Genomic DNA, 16,742 nt, shown 5'->3' on the forward strand with positions numbered 1-16,742 from the left:
GGGCAGACCATGGGGGGCTCGAATGCCAGGCTTAGGAGGTGCAAAGCCACACATGAGCAGTGGGGAGCCATGAAAGTTATCTAGCAAGGGAGAGACCCAGGGTCAAACCTGTGCTTTGGAAAGCCAGTTTTGGTGGCCACGAAGGCAGCAGAGTGAAGCTGGGAGGATCCCCTTTAGCCCCCTGGAATAGTATCATTACTGCTGACATTCATGGACCCCTTGCTGTGTACCTGCTCTGTGCTGAGCCCTGTCCACACACTACTATGGCCTCATTTCACAGAGAAGGAAGCCGAAGCACGTAAGAGTCTATGTGCATGGTTCTCACGCTGTGCTCCCCAGAGCCCAAGGGGTACTGAGCAAGTCTTCAGAGTCTGAGCAAGGTTCCAGGGGAGCAGACAAGACTCAAGGTCCAATCCCTGCTTCCCTAAGACTTCTCCACTCCCTTTTTCCATTTTAGAGATTAATGTCTACTCCAAGAAAGGCTCTCTGGCTTAAAACAGCTCGAACACCCCTGGGAGAGTGGGAGTCAAACTGTTTTGGAAATAGCTGACCAGGGCCAGACAGGAGCGCTGGCCTGCTCAAACCCTGAGAAATGCTGCAGGGCTCGGAGTGGGGCCATGCGAGAGGGTGGGCTGGAGGAACTGCCCTTCTCAAGAAGCGGGGGGAAGCTGATTTCCCAGCCAGCCTCTTGTGCCACGGCTTCCCTGACCCTCACCGGCATCTTCGCCCTCGGGAGAGAAGATCATATCCTGATTACGTGCAGGGGAGAGCGGAAGGGGAGGGGCAGCTACAAGGAGGAGCTGGGGGCTGGGCCAGGACGACCCAGCATCTGTCACTGGCCTGTTTCTTGTGCAAGCTCCTCCCCTTCTCTTGGCCTCAGTTTCCCCATCTGAACACAAGAAGGAATGGTAAAGCTTGTTATGAAAGAGGTTTTGGTTTATACCAATCTGGGTTCTGCTGCCAGCCCCACCCTCTAACAACTGGGTGGCTTTGGACAAGTCACTTCACCTAAGCTGCACTTTCCCATTCTGTGTGTAAGATGAAGATAAAAGTTGTCTGGACCTTGTCAGGGCGCCTGGCTGGCTCAGTGGGTAAGAGCACATGACTCTTGATCTTGGGATTGTGAGTTCGAGCCCCACGTTAGGCATAGAGATTACTTTAAAAAAAATAGTTGTCCCAACCTTGTTTTTGTTTGGGTCCCCAGGTGCAGACTCTGAGGCAAGTGATTAGTGTTGCAGTGATTTATTATGAAAATGTTCTCAAGAATCGAGCCCCGCGTCGGGCTCCCTGATCAGCAGGAAGCCTGCTTCTCCCTCTCCCACTCCTCCTGCTTGTGTTCCCTCTCTTGCTGTGTGTCTCTCTGTCAAATAAATAAATTTTAAAAAAGTTCCCAAGAGAAGCTGGTACCAAAATGAAAGAAGTGGAGGTGGGAGGAGAAGGAAGCCCAATAGGATGTGATCTCAGGCCAAGCATCAGCATCAGCCCCAGGGGACGCGGAGTGTGAATGACAGCTCAGTTGTCCCCACTGGGGCTAGGGAGCTGGGCCTTTGGATGCCTGCACCTGTCAGGCATTGCCGAAGGACTGCCCCAGGAGGACATACTCTCCCAGGCAGTTTGGGGACACAGCATCTCTTGGAAGAGTCACAGATGCAGGCTGTTAAGAAGGAGCCACACGGGGCACCTGGGTGGCTCAGTCGGTTAAGCGTCTGCCTTTGGCTCAGGTCATGATCCCAGGGTCCTGGGATCGAGTCCCGCATCGGGCTCCCTGCTGAGCAGGGAGCTTGCTTCTCCCTCTGCCTGCTGCTCCCCCGGCTTGTGCGTGCTCTCTCTCTCTCTCCTGTCTCTCTCTGTCAAATGAATAGGCAAAATCTTTAAAAAAATAAATAAAAATAAAGGCACATGGAAACCAGGTATGGGCACAAGAAACAAGAAAGAGGGATCCCAGGCCATGCAGACTGATCTCCTTTAGTGTCCACTACACACCTCGTGGGGTTGTCACGAGGACAAAGTGAAACAGCTCATTACAGCCCTTTACACAGGGCCTGCCGTGTCGTAAGTGCTCAAAAGATGGAATCTGTGGCTTTTCCCACGATGAGTACTAGCAAGCTGGGTCTAGTGGGTGCCGAGGGCCCACGCAGGCCATTGCAAGTGGTGGGGCTCCTTTTGCAGCCTTTGTGCCTAATCCTGTGCTCTGCCCTTGCCCTGACCCCTCACCCTTTCCCGGGCAGCTCCAGTCCATGGTGGATCTCCTGGAGGGCACCTTGTACAGCATGGACCTGATGAAAGTGCACGCCTATGTCCACAAGGTGGCCTCCCAGATGAACACGCTGGAAGAGGTAAGGGCAGAGCTCTGCCCAGGAGCCAGGCTGGGTCAACACTGGGAGCCAGGGGCTGTGCCGGAACGGGCCTGGGCCATTCTGCCTTACATTGGTGGCTGCTGAAAACTGGAGTCCAGCAGGGAGCTGGGAGAGGGAGATACAGGCCTCTGGGTCCGGACTTTGGAAAAGGGGTCTCACTGGGGCTCATGGGCCTACAGAAGGCTGGAAGGCTGGGTGGAGAAACTGAGGCACCAGCTGATTGTCTGAAAGGGATGTGGAGGGGGCTGGCAGGAACCTGCAGTGGCCCTCAGTCCACCAAGACCAGGACTCACACATGACACAACTCCAAGGCCACCGGTCACATAAAATGCCACATAAAAGTGCAGGACTGGCCAAGCTCACTGGGGCAGGGCTTAAGGCAGCATGGCTGGCCCAGGCCCCACTTGCAGTGGAGGCTGAGGGGCCGAGCGTCTTCTGGTCAGTGCAGATGTGCTAGAGGGCTAGGCAGGTGGCCAGGACTGCCCCCTGAGGGCAGCGACAGAGTTGGGCAATCATGGGGGTCCAGGCTGCAGGTTCAAGGTTTGCTGGCATGCATCTCTGCTGGCACGGGCCGGGCCTCCGCCTGTTTCCTGCATCCGGCCCCTGCTAGGCTGCTGGGAGCCTGGGGACATGCAGCTGCCAGGAGCGGGGTGTGGGGGCTTCCTTTCCCAGCTTCCTTTCCGGAGGGAGGGGGCACCTGGGCATCCTGTGCCCCAGGGTGGGAGATTAACCCCTTACTCTCCCCAAAGTTGGGGTCACAGTGGCTTGAATTATCCAGAAGTGTTTGGTGTGTATCTCCTAGGTGTAAGGCCCTTGCCAGCATGGGAGTAAGGTTACCAGTTGTTGGACTTCTACCATGCACCAGTACTTTCTGTGCACCTAGTAGATGCCGGACTCTCCTGTCGCTAGCTCTGCAGTTATCCCCCTGTGACCCTTCCTCCTCTAATCTTAGGAAATGTTAACTCACGTCATGTAACCAAGAGCCAGACGATCTGGAGAGTATGTCTGCAGTGGCTGGAACAAATCAGAAATGATTTCCGAAGCCACAAAGAAATGATTTTTTAATTATCTTCTGTTTTGCATTATCTGTGCTTTGCTTCTGTTCACTAAATGATAACTCTAAAAAAAAAAAAATAGGCTTATTGCTAACTCTGGGTGGAGGTGGAGAAAACAGCCTCACTCGGGAGGAACTGACTCCCTCTGCCCAAAGGAACAACATCACTCATTCACTTTTTAGTAATCATTGATCATTACGTGGTCTCTTGGCAGCACGCTTTATCCACGCGTGGCTGTGAGTGCCACCACGCAGCACCTGTCCCCTTGGGCCCCGCTCAGGAGCCTGGGCCCTGAAGCCTGACGGCAGAAGCTGGGGTGTCCCCCTCCAGGGGGATGGGGGGTGGCTGTCAGAGGAGGCTAGAAAGACCTTGGAGTCCTGCCCCCACAGAACGTCAAGCTGAACCTGAGCCGGGAGAACGAGGTAGTGAAGGAGAGCATGCGCCACCTGAGCGAGCAGCTGAAGCGCTATGAGAATCACTCGGCCATCATGATGGGCATCAAGAAGGAGCTCTCCAGCCTGGGCCTCCAGCTGCTGCAGAAGGACGCAGCCCCGGCCTCGGCCGCTGCCCCAGCACCCGGCCCTGCCAGCAAGGCTCAGGTGAGGCCGTGGCCCTGGCGATGGGGCCCGAAGGTGGGTGGGCTTGGGAACACAGTCTGCCAGGACCTCAGTCCCGAGGGCCAGCCGGGTGGGGGTTTGGGGTCACAGGACAGGGCTGAGGGCTAGCACAGCTGGAGAGTCCCTGACAGGGTGGGGGGCAGGGGCCTGCAGTGCAGCGAGCACCGTTGACAGAGGTAAGCTGGGAACAGATGTGGGGATCCAGCTGAGGGCTCTGTTTGCTGAGGAAGGCATCTGGCGGTGTTCTCATTCCCATCCCCAAACTAGCAGAGACAAAACTGTAGAGATGACCCTCCCTGCCTGGCCCTGGGAAACCAGGTTGGCTGCAGCGAAACCACTTCGAGCCTCCCCTAGTGTGGTTGGGCCCCTGGCCGGGTCCTGCCTGCTCAGGGGCAGGTGGGCAATGCCTTGGGGACCCTGCAGACTAACACCACTTCATCAACCCAATCTGGGGTGGAGAATTCCTGCAGCATAACACCCAGACATTCCGTGTTCAAGCTCAGCACAGAGTGAGCAGGGACACCAGGCAGAGCCACCCAAGATCTATAATACACCTTTATGCACATTTGTAAAAGGTCCTCCTCTCGAAAATTGCCTAAAAGGCTGTCCCTCTGGGCAAATGCAGAGAAGCCCCCCATAGGTGGGCAAATTGGACAGAGGCTCCTTCCTATGATAGATACACCCTAGGGGGTGTGGCTTGGCAAATGGGAGTACAGACTGGATTTCAGTGTCATTTGTGCCCCTTAGGCCAGTCACCCTCAGGCAGGACACAGCCGCTCCATTCCCCACAGCAGCCTTGCGGTTTAGAGTGGGGGATCCTGACAGCCTCTAAATCTGATTTCTAAAGTCTAAATCTGACTTGCTCACAGACATGATCTCAGTTAATCCCACAGCCACCTGCAAGGGAGGGACAATCATTGCGCGCTGGGCAGATGAGGAAGCCTAGAGTGAGGCCCCCCGTGGGGAGAGGGTGGCCGCGCCGGGACTGGAACCTGCATCTGCGTGACTGACAAGCCCGGGCTCTTCCTCTCCCACCTCCTGGCCCCCCGTGCTGATGTTGTGCTGACATTGTGCCCATCTGTGTCTGCGGCCGGGACCGCCTCGTTGCTGATAAAGCGTGGAGGAAGCCTGGTGCCTGTGGCCCAGGACAGGCTTCCTGCTCGTTCCCGTGTCAAGTCCACAGGCGCAAATGAATGCTGTTTGGGCCACAGCACGGCAGGTCTAGAGACTGCACTTGCTGTATCTCCTGGAGATTCTGCTTGACAGTGGGTGATGTCACAGGGCCTTTGTTCTTGTGCCAAGTGAGCAGCAGAGGCCTTTAAGAGGAAGTGAGAATGAAATCTACAGGACATTAGAAACTGCATGCTTGGGAGCGCCTGGGTGGCTCAGTCGTTAAGCGTCTGCCTTCGGCTCAGGTCATGATCTCAGGGTCCTGGGATCGAGCCCCGCATCGGGCTCCCTGCTCCGCGGGAAGCCTGCTTCTCCCTCTCCCACTCCCCCTGCTTGTGTTCCCTCTCTCGCTGTGTCTCTCTCTATCAAATAAATAAATAAAATCTTAAAAAAAAAAAGAAAGAAAGAAAGAAACTAACTGCATGCGCTAAGGACAATGGCCTCGGTGGCCAACCGTCCAAGTTGGCCTGAGACTGAAGGGTTTCCCGGGACGCAGGACTTTCAGTGCGGAAACTGGGAAAGTTCCAGGCACACTGCGATGGATTGATCACCCTGCCTTGGAGCCTGAGAACCTCGCCCCTGCCCACAAAGAAAGACCCATGAGCGAGAGAGAGACAGGGATGAGAAGCTGACCTCCTGAGCAGCTACCTCCTTAGGGAATTAACCATTATAATCTACCCCCGGGGGTGAGTATGCAGGGGTTTGGAAATGGAACAGGAACTTAACCTATCAGGTTGGGCTTCAAGCCTGCAGGGGAGCTGGAGAGCTGAGTGGGGAAACTGAGGCACGGCCCAGTCATGGATGTAGCCACTATGGGAGGAAAGCTGTGAGTTCACGAGCACCTGACACCTAGGGCCTAGAGCAACGTGACCACTTCCAGCCCCCCCGCGAAGCTGAGCCTCCATGACCTCCCGCAACACCCCTTCCCCCGCCCCTAAGTCTGAGATTTCCCTTCTCTCTCAGGACACAGCTGGAGGGAAAGGCAAAGACAACAACAAATACGTCAACGTTCAGAAGACCTTTGCAGACAGGGGCCTCACAAAACCTCCTAAGGAGAAGCTGCTGAAGGTGGAGAAGCTGAGGAAGGAGGGCGGCAAGAGCAGATTCCCCCAACCCACAGCCAAGCCCCGGACCCTGACCCAGCAGCAGGCCATAATCCGAGGCATCACCTACTACAAGGCGGGCGGGAAGGAGGTGACTGAGGCCGTGGCCGGTGAGTTGGCGGAGGACTGGACCCCGGCGGAGTGGGGGCTTGCTGCTGGATGGCTGCATCCCAAGCAAGGATCACCTGCGGGGATCCAGTGTCTTCTCTACAGTCAAACTGCCCCAGATTTCAGCTCTCCTGGTTACCTGTTGGTGCCCTTGGCTCATCCACACAATGAGATAGTACCCCTCGTGGGGTTGTTGGGGATGAAATGATTGAATCAACACAAAGGGCCACTCGGTTCCTCTCCAGTATTTTCCGCTATCTCTGCCCTTATTGGACTTTTCCTTCTTCATTCAAAGATTTGCTGAAGGTCCACTATGTACATGCCATATCTCCCAGAGACTCTGCCTAACATAGACTTCACAGTCCAGTGGGAAAAAACATACCCATGACCAGGCAGCGGCCACAGGTGGGGTGGGAATCCCCAGGGGCTGGAGCCAGGCCAGGGTTCTGGGAAGTGTTAGGGGGTCTTCAGAGCACCTCGTATTTCCAGAGTAGCCTTGCAATGGATGGCCTCCCACTTCTTATTTTCCCAAAGGAGAGCCCACAGAGTCCTATATGAAATTTTCCTGCAATCCATGGGGGATCACACTGAAGGGCAACCAAGTAATTAACCAAAAAAAAAACCCAAACCCTCAAGAGACAAAAGTCCCTGGAGTACCCAAAGTTCTAGGCCGTCCCCACTGGTGTGGCTCCTGATTCTTCCTCTGAGGCCCTCCCCAGACGCCTGCTCTCCTCTCATGCCCCAGAGAGGTGTCCCAAGCCTGCTCCCCCACCCTGGATCCTGCTGACCACCTCCTTCAGTGAGGCCCTCTGCCCACCCCATGTCCAAGGGGCCAGGAGGTGGAATTCAAGAGCCCCCCCTAAATTCTTGGCCTCTCAAGGCTCAGGGGCCTCTTCCCAGACCCCCCGGGGGTAGTTGCTGGCTGTGAGGCCTGCTAGCTCCTCCTGGCCACAGTACAGCACCTCTGACCCCTGGCTGGGCACTGCCCAAGGACAGCTGCAAGCAGCTGGCTCTGCCAGCGAGGCCCGTGGGAACAAGGCCCTGGCCCTGGCAGGCTGCCAAGGCCAGCCCCCCACCCCCGCCAAAGGGTGTGCTCCATTCCCAAGAGACCCCAGGGGCTGCCCTACAACAGGGCCTGGCTAAACCCTATGCAAAGAGGAAGGCTGGCAGGGAGAGAAAATGAGAGAAGTCAGGTAATTGTCCTGGCATCAAGGGGCCTCAGCTCCTGGGGGCCACACCATCCCCTTTCCTTTGTCCCTGGCATCACAGTTTTCTGTGGGTTCTCACAGACCCTGTTGGACTTGATCCAGATGAGGAAACAAGCTCAGAGAGGTGAAGAGACTGGCTCCAGATTTCACAGCAAGTTGGTGGGACAGGAACCCAGCTCAGTGGGCTACAGAGCCAGCCTGAGACCCCACCCCAGCTCTGTCCCCTGCTGTGTGGCATTGAATCTTCCTGTTTTTCCTACCCAGACCCCATCCAGCCCAGCCCAGACAAGTGTGTGGGTCAGGGATGACCCAGAGATGGCCCCAGACAGGTCCCACGGGAGCTGAAAAAGTCATCCCATCAGCAAAGGCTTTGCCAGCGAGATGGGGGCGGGGGGGCCTGCCCAGAAAGCTTCGAGATCAGAGATAGGAGCTGAGTGAGGGGGCAGAGAGACAGAGACCTGGGGTCCAGAGGTGACGGGAGGCTGGCTGCCCCTGCCCCTCCCTGCTTAAAGTGGCAAATGCTGGGTGAGAGGAGCTGTCGGCTGGGTTCCAGAGGAGAGGACCAGCAGAAAAAAGTCTGTAAAATGGGAGCGAGGGTGTCTCCCTCCTAGAGTTGAATCTGGGACGGGAAAGAATTGGGACAAAGTATTTGACACTTAGGAGGGAAGGGGTCTCATGTTCAGCACCTCATGCATGCCGGGACCTGGGCAAATGATGTGTATACATTTTCCTCTAATCAACACAACAGCCTAACATGGTGGACCTTATGACTCTCGTTTCATAGAAGGGGAGGCTGAGGCCCACCAAGGCAGGGGACTCGGCTGAGGTCACTCAGCTGGGGGGCTTGCAGCCGGTCTGCTGACCACAAAGCCTCCCCACCGCCCACTTGTGGAGGTCTTTCACTCCTCAGGGCCTCCCCACTTCTCTCTGCCATGGCCCCAGAGCTGGGAGCCAGGTGGGCGGGCCTGGGGAGGACCGTGGGCAGCCGCACGGGACGTGAGCACAGGGTCCTCTCTCCGCAGACAACGCCCTCAAGAGCACTTCCTGGCTAGAACAGCGGCCGCCCAGGGTGGAGGGCAGGTCACCGGAGCCCAACTCAGCGGAACATGACAAGGCTGGGCCCAGGGCCTCAGAGGGAGCGGACCTGGCCTCTGGCACTCTCAGTTCCGACCCTGTCCCCACCCCCACCCTGACTCCCACCGCCCGGCCCCAGCCCACAGAGCCACCTTCACACCCAGATGTCCCAAGCCAAGGTGAGTAAGCCTCACAGGGGTCAGCAGGGTACAGCCCATGGGCCAGATCCAGCCTGCAGCCTGGTTCTCTATGGCCCTTGAGCTAAGAACGGTTTTTACATTTTTAAAGGGTTGTGAAAAAAAGAATACGGGACAGACGTATGTGGTCTGGAAAGCCTAAAATCTTTACTGTCTGATCCTTTGTAGAAAGCTTGAGGACACTGATAGTCAAAACAGGTAGTATTTTCAACAAATCCTTCCTAACATGTCACCTAGAATCCCATCATCAAATCCAGCAACTGTTCCCACTTCTTTACTTTTTTCTGTCCACATTTGTACGTTTGGCTTGTGTCTTTTGGTAGAGATCTTTCCCATTAAATCATCGAGCCCATCTTTCTGGAGGGTATCTTGGCTACCTGTGACGACAAGGTCTTGTTAAATCCGTTCCCCACTTCGGTCCTGGTGCATTCCACTTCCAGGAATCTTTCCTCAAGGGTCCATCAGCAATGTGGACAGCAGCTGCAGCTTACCTGCCCCTCACCCCCAGCCCATTTCCAACATCAGAAAACTGGAAATAATCTGAAGATCTCACACCGAGGGGACTGGGGCACAGCTGTCTGGTGGCTTGGTAGAGCCTTGAAATCACATCATTAAAAGCCATTTAATGATGTGAGAAATTGCTCAGTGGAGGGAAAAAACAGGATACATAAAATTGTATATTCAGAAGAACCATGGTTTTTAAAAGTATGTCTGCATGACTGTATATACAAAGAAAAAAAATGGAAGGAAATACAACATATTTAAATTTTTCTTTTGATATTGACATTTTTCATTGTTTTTATTTTCCTCATTCTCCTTTGCTGAATGTTCTGTTTTCTACATTGATCAGACATTGCTTTGATCATAAGGGGAAAAAAGGCTGCAAATATGGGGCGCCTGGGTGGCTCGGTCGGTTAAGTGTCTGCCTTCGGCTCAGGTTGTGGTCCTGGGATCGAGCCCCACATCGGGCTCCCTGCTCAGCGGGGAGTCTGCTTCTCCTGCTGCCTCTGCCCTCCTCCCCCCACTTGCACTCTCTCTCTCTCTCTCTCTCAAATAAATAAATAAAATCTTAAAAAAAAAAAAAGGCTGTAAACAAAATATCGGGAGGGGTTTAAGTAAGACCCAGATAACGTTCCTGGACTGTTGCTCCAGCTCCGGGGCCTGTGGGGCTGAGGACCGAGTGCTGCTCCCCTTGCCCCCCACAGGCAGAGAGACGAGCTGTGAGGGCACCCTGCGGGCCGTGGACCCCCCCGTGAGGCACCACAGTTACGGGCGCCACGAGGGAGCCTGGATGAAGGACCCTGCTGCGAAAGACGACAGGATCTACGTCACCAACTACTACTACGGGAACAGCCTGGTGGAGTTCCGCAATCTGGAAAACTTCAAGCAAGGTTGGAGAGCTGGAAGTTGGGAAGGGGGCAGGGGGTGGGCGGCCTGAGGAGGGTCTCCCACGGAGACTGGCAGGGGGTGGGCAGCCTGAGGAGGGTCTCCCACGGAGACTGGGCCCTCTTGTGCCTGTGCTTTCCTGTGGTCCGGAATGTCCCAGCCTGGTCCAGCTCCACATGATCAGCCACCCCAGTGAGGGGCATCTGAGGGCACCCCCTATGTGCCGGCATGGAGCCAGGAGCGGGAATGCAGCAACAAACAAGATGGGCAAGGTCCTGCCCTCAGGAGCGTAACTTATTGTCAAGAGGAACAACACTTAGGGTGTCCTCTTCTTGAGTACTTATTATGTGCTAATCACGCCATGTGCGTCAGCTCATGGTAGCTTCATAATTCTATGGGGGGTGGGGTCAGTACTCTGTTTTACAGGAGAGCAGAGCCCCAGGCCTTAGAGGAGCTGCAAGTCTGGGCAGGGAAGGGCAGAATTTTGGTTATCAGATCTGGGGCATGATGGGGGAGGGGTCATTTAGGCCTCACCCGCCCTCCAGAAATGCACGGTCTGAAGCCAGAGGCAAAGACCTAAGGAAATAACTTCAGTGTAGTGTTTGAGGGAAAGCTCAAGGGACTGTGGAACCCAAGCCTGGACATCAGAGAAGACCTCCCAGAGGAGGAGGTGATGTTGAGCTGAGCTTTGGAGGAAGAGCGGGAAGAAGCCATAGAAAACGGAAAGGGCCGGGTGTTCCAAGCAGAAGGCCCAGTGTGTGCCAAGGCCCGGCAATGAGAAGCAGAATGGCCTAGAAGGGAGGTGGGGGAAGCATAAGGAGAGAGTAGGCTCAGGCAGTCCTCGGGAGCCACATCGAAGTTTGGATTTATCCTGAGAGCCTTGGAGTCACCGGGTATGGCCTGGAACAGCCAAAGTCCTTCCTCTGCCAGGTCCAAAATTGACCTGATGCCTGCCTCAGGCGGCTCATAGGCTGCTGTGGAGGAAGCCACTGAAAAGTGCCAAGAGCAGGGTGATGGGAGGCCAGAGGGGAGGCCCTCACTCAAGCCCGGGGAGGTGGTGGAAGGCTTCCAGGAGGAGGTAGTATTGGTGGAGGGCTCTGAAAGATAAGGAGGCATTCCCCAGGCAGACAGGACTGGGAATGCAGTCCAGACAAAAGAAACAGCCTGGGCAAAGGCCCTGAGACAGAGCCCTGGGGCTGTCTAAATCCCGGCTGTGCCATTCCATAACTGGGTGACCTTGAACCCTCTGACCCTGTTTCCTCCTTGGCAAGGGGGATGCTGACAGTACCTGCTTCGCGGTGGTCGGGGGTAAGAGGATTGGCCCAGCTCCGAGCCCATAGCCTATTCGGTCTCCCCTGCTTGCTGGGCCACTCGGGAGCCCCGGGTGGCCTGGCCGGCGCGCCGGCCCCGGTGTGAGCATCTGCCCCGCACACAGGCCGCTGGAGTAACATGTACAAGCTGCCGTACAGCTGGATCGGCACGGGCCACGTGGTGTTCCAGGGCGCCTTCTACTACAACCGCGCCTTCACCAAGAACATCATCAAGTACGACCTGCGGCAGCGCTTCGTGGCCTCCTGGGCACTGCTGCCCGACGTGGTCTACGAGGACACGACGCCCTGGAAGTGGCGCGGCCACTCGGACATCGACTTCGCCGTGGACGAGAGCGGCCTGTGGGTCATCTACCCCGCCGCGGATGACCAGGACGAGGCCCAGCCCGAGGTGATTGTGCTGAGCCGCCTGGACCCCGGCGACCTGTCCATGCACCGGGAGACCACGTGGAGGACGCGGCTGCGGCGGAACTCCTACGGGAACTGCTTCTTGGTGTGCGGCATCCTGTACGCCGTGGACACGTACAACCAGAAGGAAGGCCAGGTGGCCTACGCCTTCGACACGCACACAGGCACTGACGCCCGGCCGCAGCTGCCCTTCCTCAACGCGCACGCCTTCACCACCCAGATCGACTACAACCCCAAGGAGCGCATGCTGTACGCCTGGGACAACGGCCACCAGCTCACCTACACCCTCCACTTCGTGGTCTGAGCCGGGACCGGCGCTCACAGAAGAGGAGTGGCCGTGGGCGTGGCTCCCCCACAGCAACTCCTGCAGGGGGCTCCGTCAGCACATATTGATGGGGGTCCAGGCCCGGGGCAGGTGCTAGGCACGTGGCGCAGCCAGGATAAAGCTTCCTTGGCACCCAGTGGATTAATAATCCCTTCCACTTGCAGAGCACCATGCCAAGAGCTTCACATGCACAAACCCATTCAGTCCTCCCAGTAGCACCCCCGGAGGTAGGGATAATTAAGCCCATTTAACAGATGAGGACACTGAGGCCCAGAGAGACCATGTCCCTTGCCTGAATAGCCTCAGTTTGGATCAGGCAGGCCATGCCGTCACAACAGCCCCGTTTTACAGATGAGGAGACCTGACTGTGCTCACCTTCACCTCCAGGCCTCTCCCTACTCCTCTAGATTCTCTTGTTCTCTCAACTCTGTCTCCCTTACCCCCGGGGCCATTCAAAAGCAGAGGCCTCGGGAATCTCCGCACTATGTGGCACGCTGCGTCCCACCCCCGGCCCCCGTTCTGGCTGAACTGTTGGTGGCCCTGGGCTTCAGGCCCCTGGCTAATGTTCCTGCTCCTTGCCTTTGGCCACCCCCCACCCCCCCTCACCCTCTGTCCAACCACATTCCAAACCTCCATGGTCACCCAGCCACTGAGCAGAAACCGCACCCCGAGGAAAAATACCAGCCCCTGTTCCAAGTTCCCCTCCCTCTGTATTCATGTTTATTTTCTCTTATTCCTCCTCAGTGCTGTCATTTGTTTCTGCAGCAGCAGCTGAGAAGGCCGCCGGCAGCTGCCTGCCAGACCCGACTCTACCAGGGTGGGGAGCTGGGCCAGGCCCTGAGGCCCCCTCTCCACCCAGAAGTGCCGGCTTTGGCTACATACCTAGGCCATGGGACCTGTCCTCAGCCCCTCCCAGAGCCCTGGGGCCTGGGGTCCATGTTGTCCTTTCTCTCTGGACCTTTGAACCCACAGCTTAGATGTACTCAGGGATACCTTCAGGTCTGCTGTGAGCAAGACCCTGGACAGGTCTGGGGTGGTGCCAGGATGAAACAGATTCCCTCTTCCTTGTCAGTCCTGACCCGGTCATTTGGTGGAATGACCCAGCAGATTTTTTGTGGTTTATTTTGGGGGGGCGCTGGGGGGGATTTGAGATCTGAGCGGTTGGGTCCAGGGGAGGAATTGGACCTAATGGTTGCAGGGAGGTGCTAGAGGATGGAAGCTGGGAAGGAAGGAGAAGGCGGTGTGTGGACCAGGCTTTTCCAGGCTTCAGAGTTATTGGTGCCAGGACCACCCTGAACCCGGGCCTTGGGGCTGAGGATGCACAGGTGGGCCGTCTCTCCTGGTGCTGCTGGTGACCCCCCTGAGCCTCAGACCCAGGCAGCCCATAGGACATAGACCTTAAAGCCTTCCCCTCATCTGCTTTGGGTAGTATTTTCAGAGCTAGGAAGTTCACCAGTCTAACTCCCTGTTTCACCAAAGGAGAAAGAAGCCCCCAGAGAGGTTTAGAGAGTAGTTTGGGGCCATGCTGGGGAACAGGACACAGCTGATCTTCCAGAAGGGCTTTGTCTATTTCCTTTATTCTTCCGGCTTAGAGGCAGCTCTGCCTGGGAAGGCCATAGACTCCCAAGGACCCAATCCATCCCAACACCTTTGAGAGTATTTACTGTTGATCCCTACACCACCCCCTGACCCTGCTCCCCTCATCTGTCCCCATGCCAACTCCTGCATATCTGTATATTTGGACACCCAGCTGCATACCCAAGAGTGTAAGGAAAAGCATTTTGTGCAGAAGACGTCTCTTTCGGGCATGGTCAGGTGATGTTTTGTTTAAGCTGAACTCACCCCTGAAATAGAGGGGAATGAGGATAGCCAGCCAAGCAAGGCCTGACTCATAGTGGTGGACACATCCAGCCTCCCCCACCCAACCGTCGGCGGGCTCCACCGAACAGTCTCTTCAGGGGGCTGCATTTCCCTTGGCCCTGGGTGTGGGTTTTACAAGATTGTGTCTTTCATGATATCACAGCCTAACCATGTGAGAAGTGTTCAGACTCCTCTTGCTCAGTAGTTGAGAAAAAGGAAAGTTAGAAAGGATGGGATTTGGGAAAATGGAAGGACGAGCAAAATTGTTTTTGGGGGGGCGGTGATGCAGGCTGCAGCCTCCAAGCCTTCACTAAGCCCCTTCTGTTTTCAGGCCTTAGTGTGTGGGGTTTTGTGGTAGCTATTTTCCTCACTTTACAGATAGTCGAACTGGAGCCCAGACGTGGGTCACTTGTCATGAAAGCAGTTAAATGGGGAGCCAGGTCTCAAAATCAGGTCATCTAAGCATCACCACTGACTGAGCATCAAGTGGGCCACGCATGCAGGGTGCATATTCTTGCTTCGTCACAACAGGGAAGGTCTATACTTGGAATGTGCCCATTTTACAGATGAAGAAACTGAGGTGAAGGGACTTACCCAAGGTCACACCGTGGCTTAGTCTGTGGCAGATCGGGGTTTGAGGGCTGGTCAGTCCATGTTGTTTGCCAACTGCATGGCACTCCAAGGGCAGCTCCAGAAGTGTCACCAGGCCACAAGCTGCATCCAGAAAGGACACCCAAGAAGGAAGTTGGGGTCAGCCTGTAAAGAGCCTTGAATGCCAAGCCAAAGACTGCCTCCAATCACATTTGGAACAAAGTCAAGTATAAGTTAACAGAGAAAAGAAAATTCTAAGACAATTGGAATTGATTCCATTGCTCATGGGAGGCAGGGATGGGTTTCTGTCATGGACTTTATTGCATTTGGCCACAGGTACTTCAAATAAGAAAGGACCTGGACTGGGGAGGACCAGCGTTTCTTATTGACCTTGGATGTGAAGGCAAAGGAAGCTGTCTCTGGTGTTCTGAACATATGAAGGGGCTTGGGCTGCTGCCTTGGATTCCCCCTAGAGATTTCTAGGCCTTGACATTTAATTTGCTCTGTCTGCGGAGGAGAGAAGGGGGCCTCTGCCTTGGAGGCGGCCCAGAAAGTGAGGCTGGGGTTTTCCTGGGAATCATTTGAGTGTTCCTGAAAGCCTCTGTGTTCCAAAGCGTCATGTTCTCCTTGACAACATTGGAAACCACTCTGATGACAGGAGAACACAGCACCGGATGGTTGTCAGACAGCCTGGGTAGGAGTTAGGGAGGCCTGTTGGGATCTGGCTCAGCCTCTTCCATGCTGCATGCTTGGGCAGGGTAGGGACTGACAGAGGAGACAGATGTCAACTCCCTTTTATGGCTGAAGACCTACAGCTTAGGGAGGACTAAGGGCAGCTGAGGACCCAAGCAGCACCCTCCCAGAGCTAGAAGGCACCTGGACACACATTCTCACTGATGCACCCAGGAATCCCCAGGGTTGGCATTGCTTTCCCTCCTGACAGGTGATGAACCTCAAGTTCAGGGAAGTTAAGCAACCTGCTCAGGGTCCTGAATCTAGCAAGTAGTAGAGTCAAGATTTGAACCAGGTGTGTGTCTATGCCAAAGCCCCAAACTCACTGTTACTAGAAATCTTGTGACAGTCGTGTTTTCTCTTTTGCTTTGGCCGCTGGGAACCTCAAAGTCAAATTTGAGATTACTTTTAACAATTGTACTGAGTCACCAACTGGACTCTGACTTCATTCTAGCTTTCTGCTTTAACCTTTACCCAGATCTGTTTATTTTTACTCCATTGTATTTTATCTATGTTTGTAAGTTGCCACAATACCTTTTTTGCAACAAGGTGGCATATACCTAAATAAAGACATGATCAAATTTCCATTTGAAAGTCTTGAATAAGTGCTGTGGTCTGCTTCCTTATCATAACACAAACATTTCATTTCCTGGGAAAAAGAGTGTTGTGGAACCGAGGAGATGGGCCTTGAGCATCTTAGTCCCACATTTCCCAAACTTGTCACTCCTGTACAGACCTTCTTCATGACTTTTGCCGTTCCCCTTGACCATCTTCAGTATGCTTTACGGTTTCTCTTTCAGATGATTTCATTCTTTTTACTAAAATAATTTTATTTCAAAGGGAAGTTTAATAAGCTGTTAGCAAAAACAAGTTTTTAAAGGAGGAATATTACAATAGTAAAAAAAAAAAGTCAGTGACCACCATGCAAGGTGGCTGGGATGGGACACTTTTGAAAACAAGCAGCACCATTGGTTTCTGGTGGTTACTGTGCCTGTGATCCCTGGGCCAGTTGTTCTTCGTGCAAAAAGCCAGATTACCAATGTCAGGGGGTATAAAGGACAGACCAACACCAAGTGGACATTGACCTTGATGTAATCAGAGGGATGGGACTAGAGGGAATAGCTTCTCCATGTGATTCAAGGGCCTTTCGCCTGGTGGCTTAAGTACCTCTCAAGAGCTCTCAAGCCACCGATGGTGACACGGATTTAGACCAACTTCCCCAA

At 54.8% G+C, this 16,742-nt stretch overlaps 1 protein-coding gene across 1 annotated transcript in view; it reads left to right on the forward strand.

Annotated features, from left to right (window-relative positions):
* Nucleotides 1-16,104, forward strand: part of OLFML2A (olfactomedin like 2A) — a 29,513-nt gene extending 13,409 nt beyond the window's left edge. The window contains exons 3-8 of the mRNA XM_045883132.3: nucleotides 2,229-2,336; nucleotides 3,802-4,011; nucleotides 6,163-6,412; nucleotides 8,641-8,871; nucleotides 10,095-10,280; nucleotides 11,711-16,104. Coding sequence (XP_045739088.1) covers nucleotides 2,229-2,336; nucleotides 3,802-4,011; nucleotides 6,163-6,412; nucleotides 8,641-8,871; nucleotides 10,095-10,280; nucleotides 11,711-12,315 — 1,590 coding nt within the window. The 3' untranslated portion in view covers nucleotides 12,316-16,104. The remainder of the gene's footprint in view (nucleotides 1-2,228; nucleotides 2,337-3,801; nucleotides 4,012-6,162; nucleotides 6,413-8,640; nucleotides 8,872-10,094; nucleotides 10,281-11,710) is intronic.
* Nucleotides 16,105-16,742: the final 638 nt, after the last annotated feature.

The sequence above is a fragment of the Mirounga angustirostris genome, unplaced genomic scaffold (assembly GCF_029215605.1).
Source record: "Mirounga angustirostris isolate CCGP_5_RB_7025 unplaced genomic scaffold, mMirAng1.0.hap1 SCAF_15, whole genome shotgun sequence".
Lineage (NCBI taxonomy): Eukaryota > Metazoa > Chordata > Mammalia > Carnivora > Phocidae > Mirounga > Mirounga angustirostris.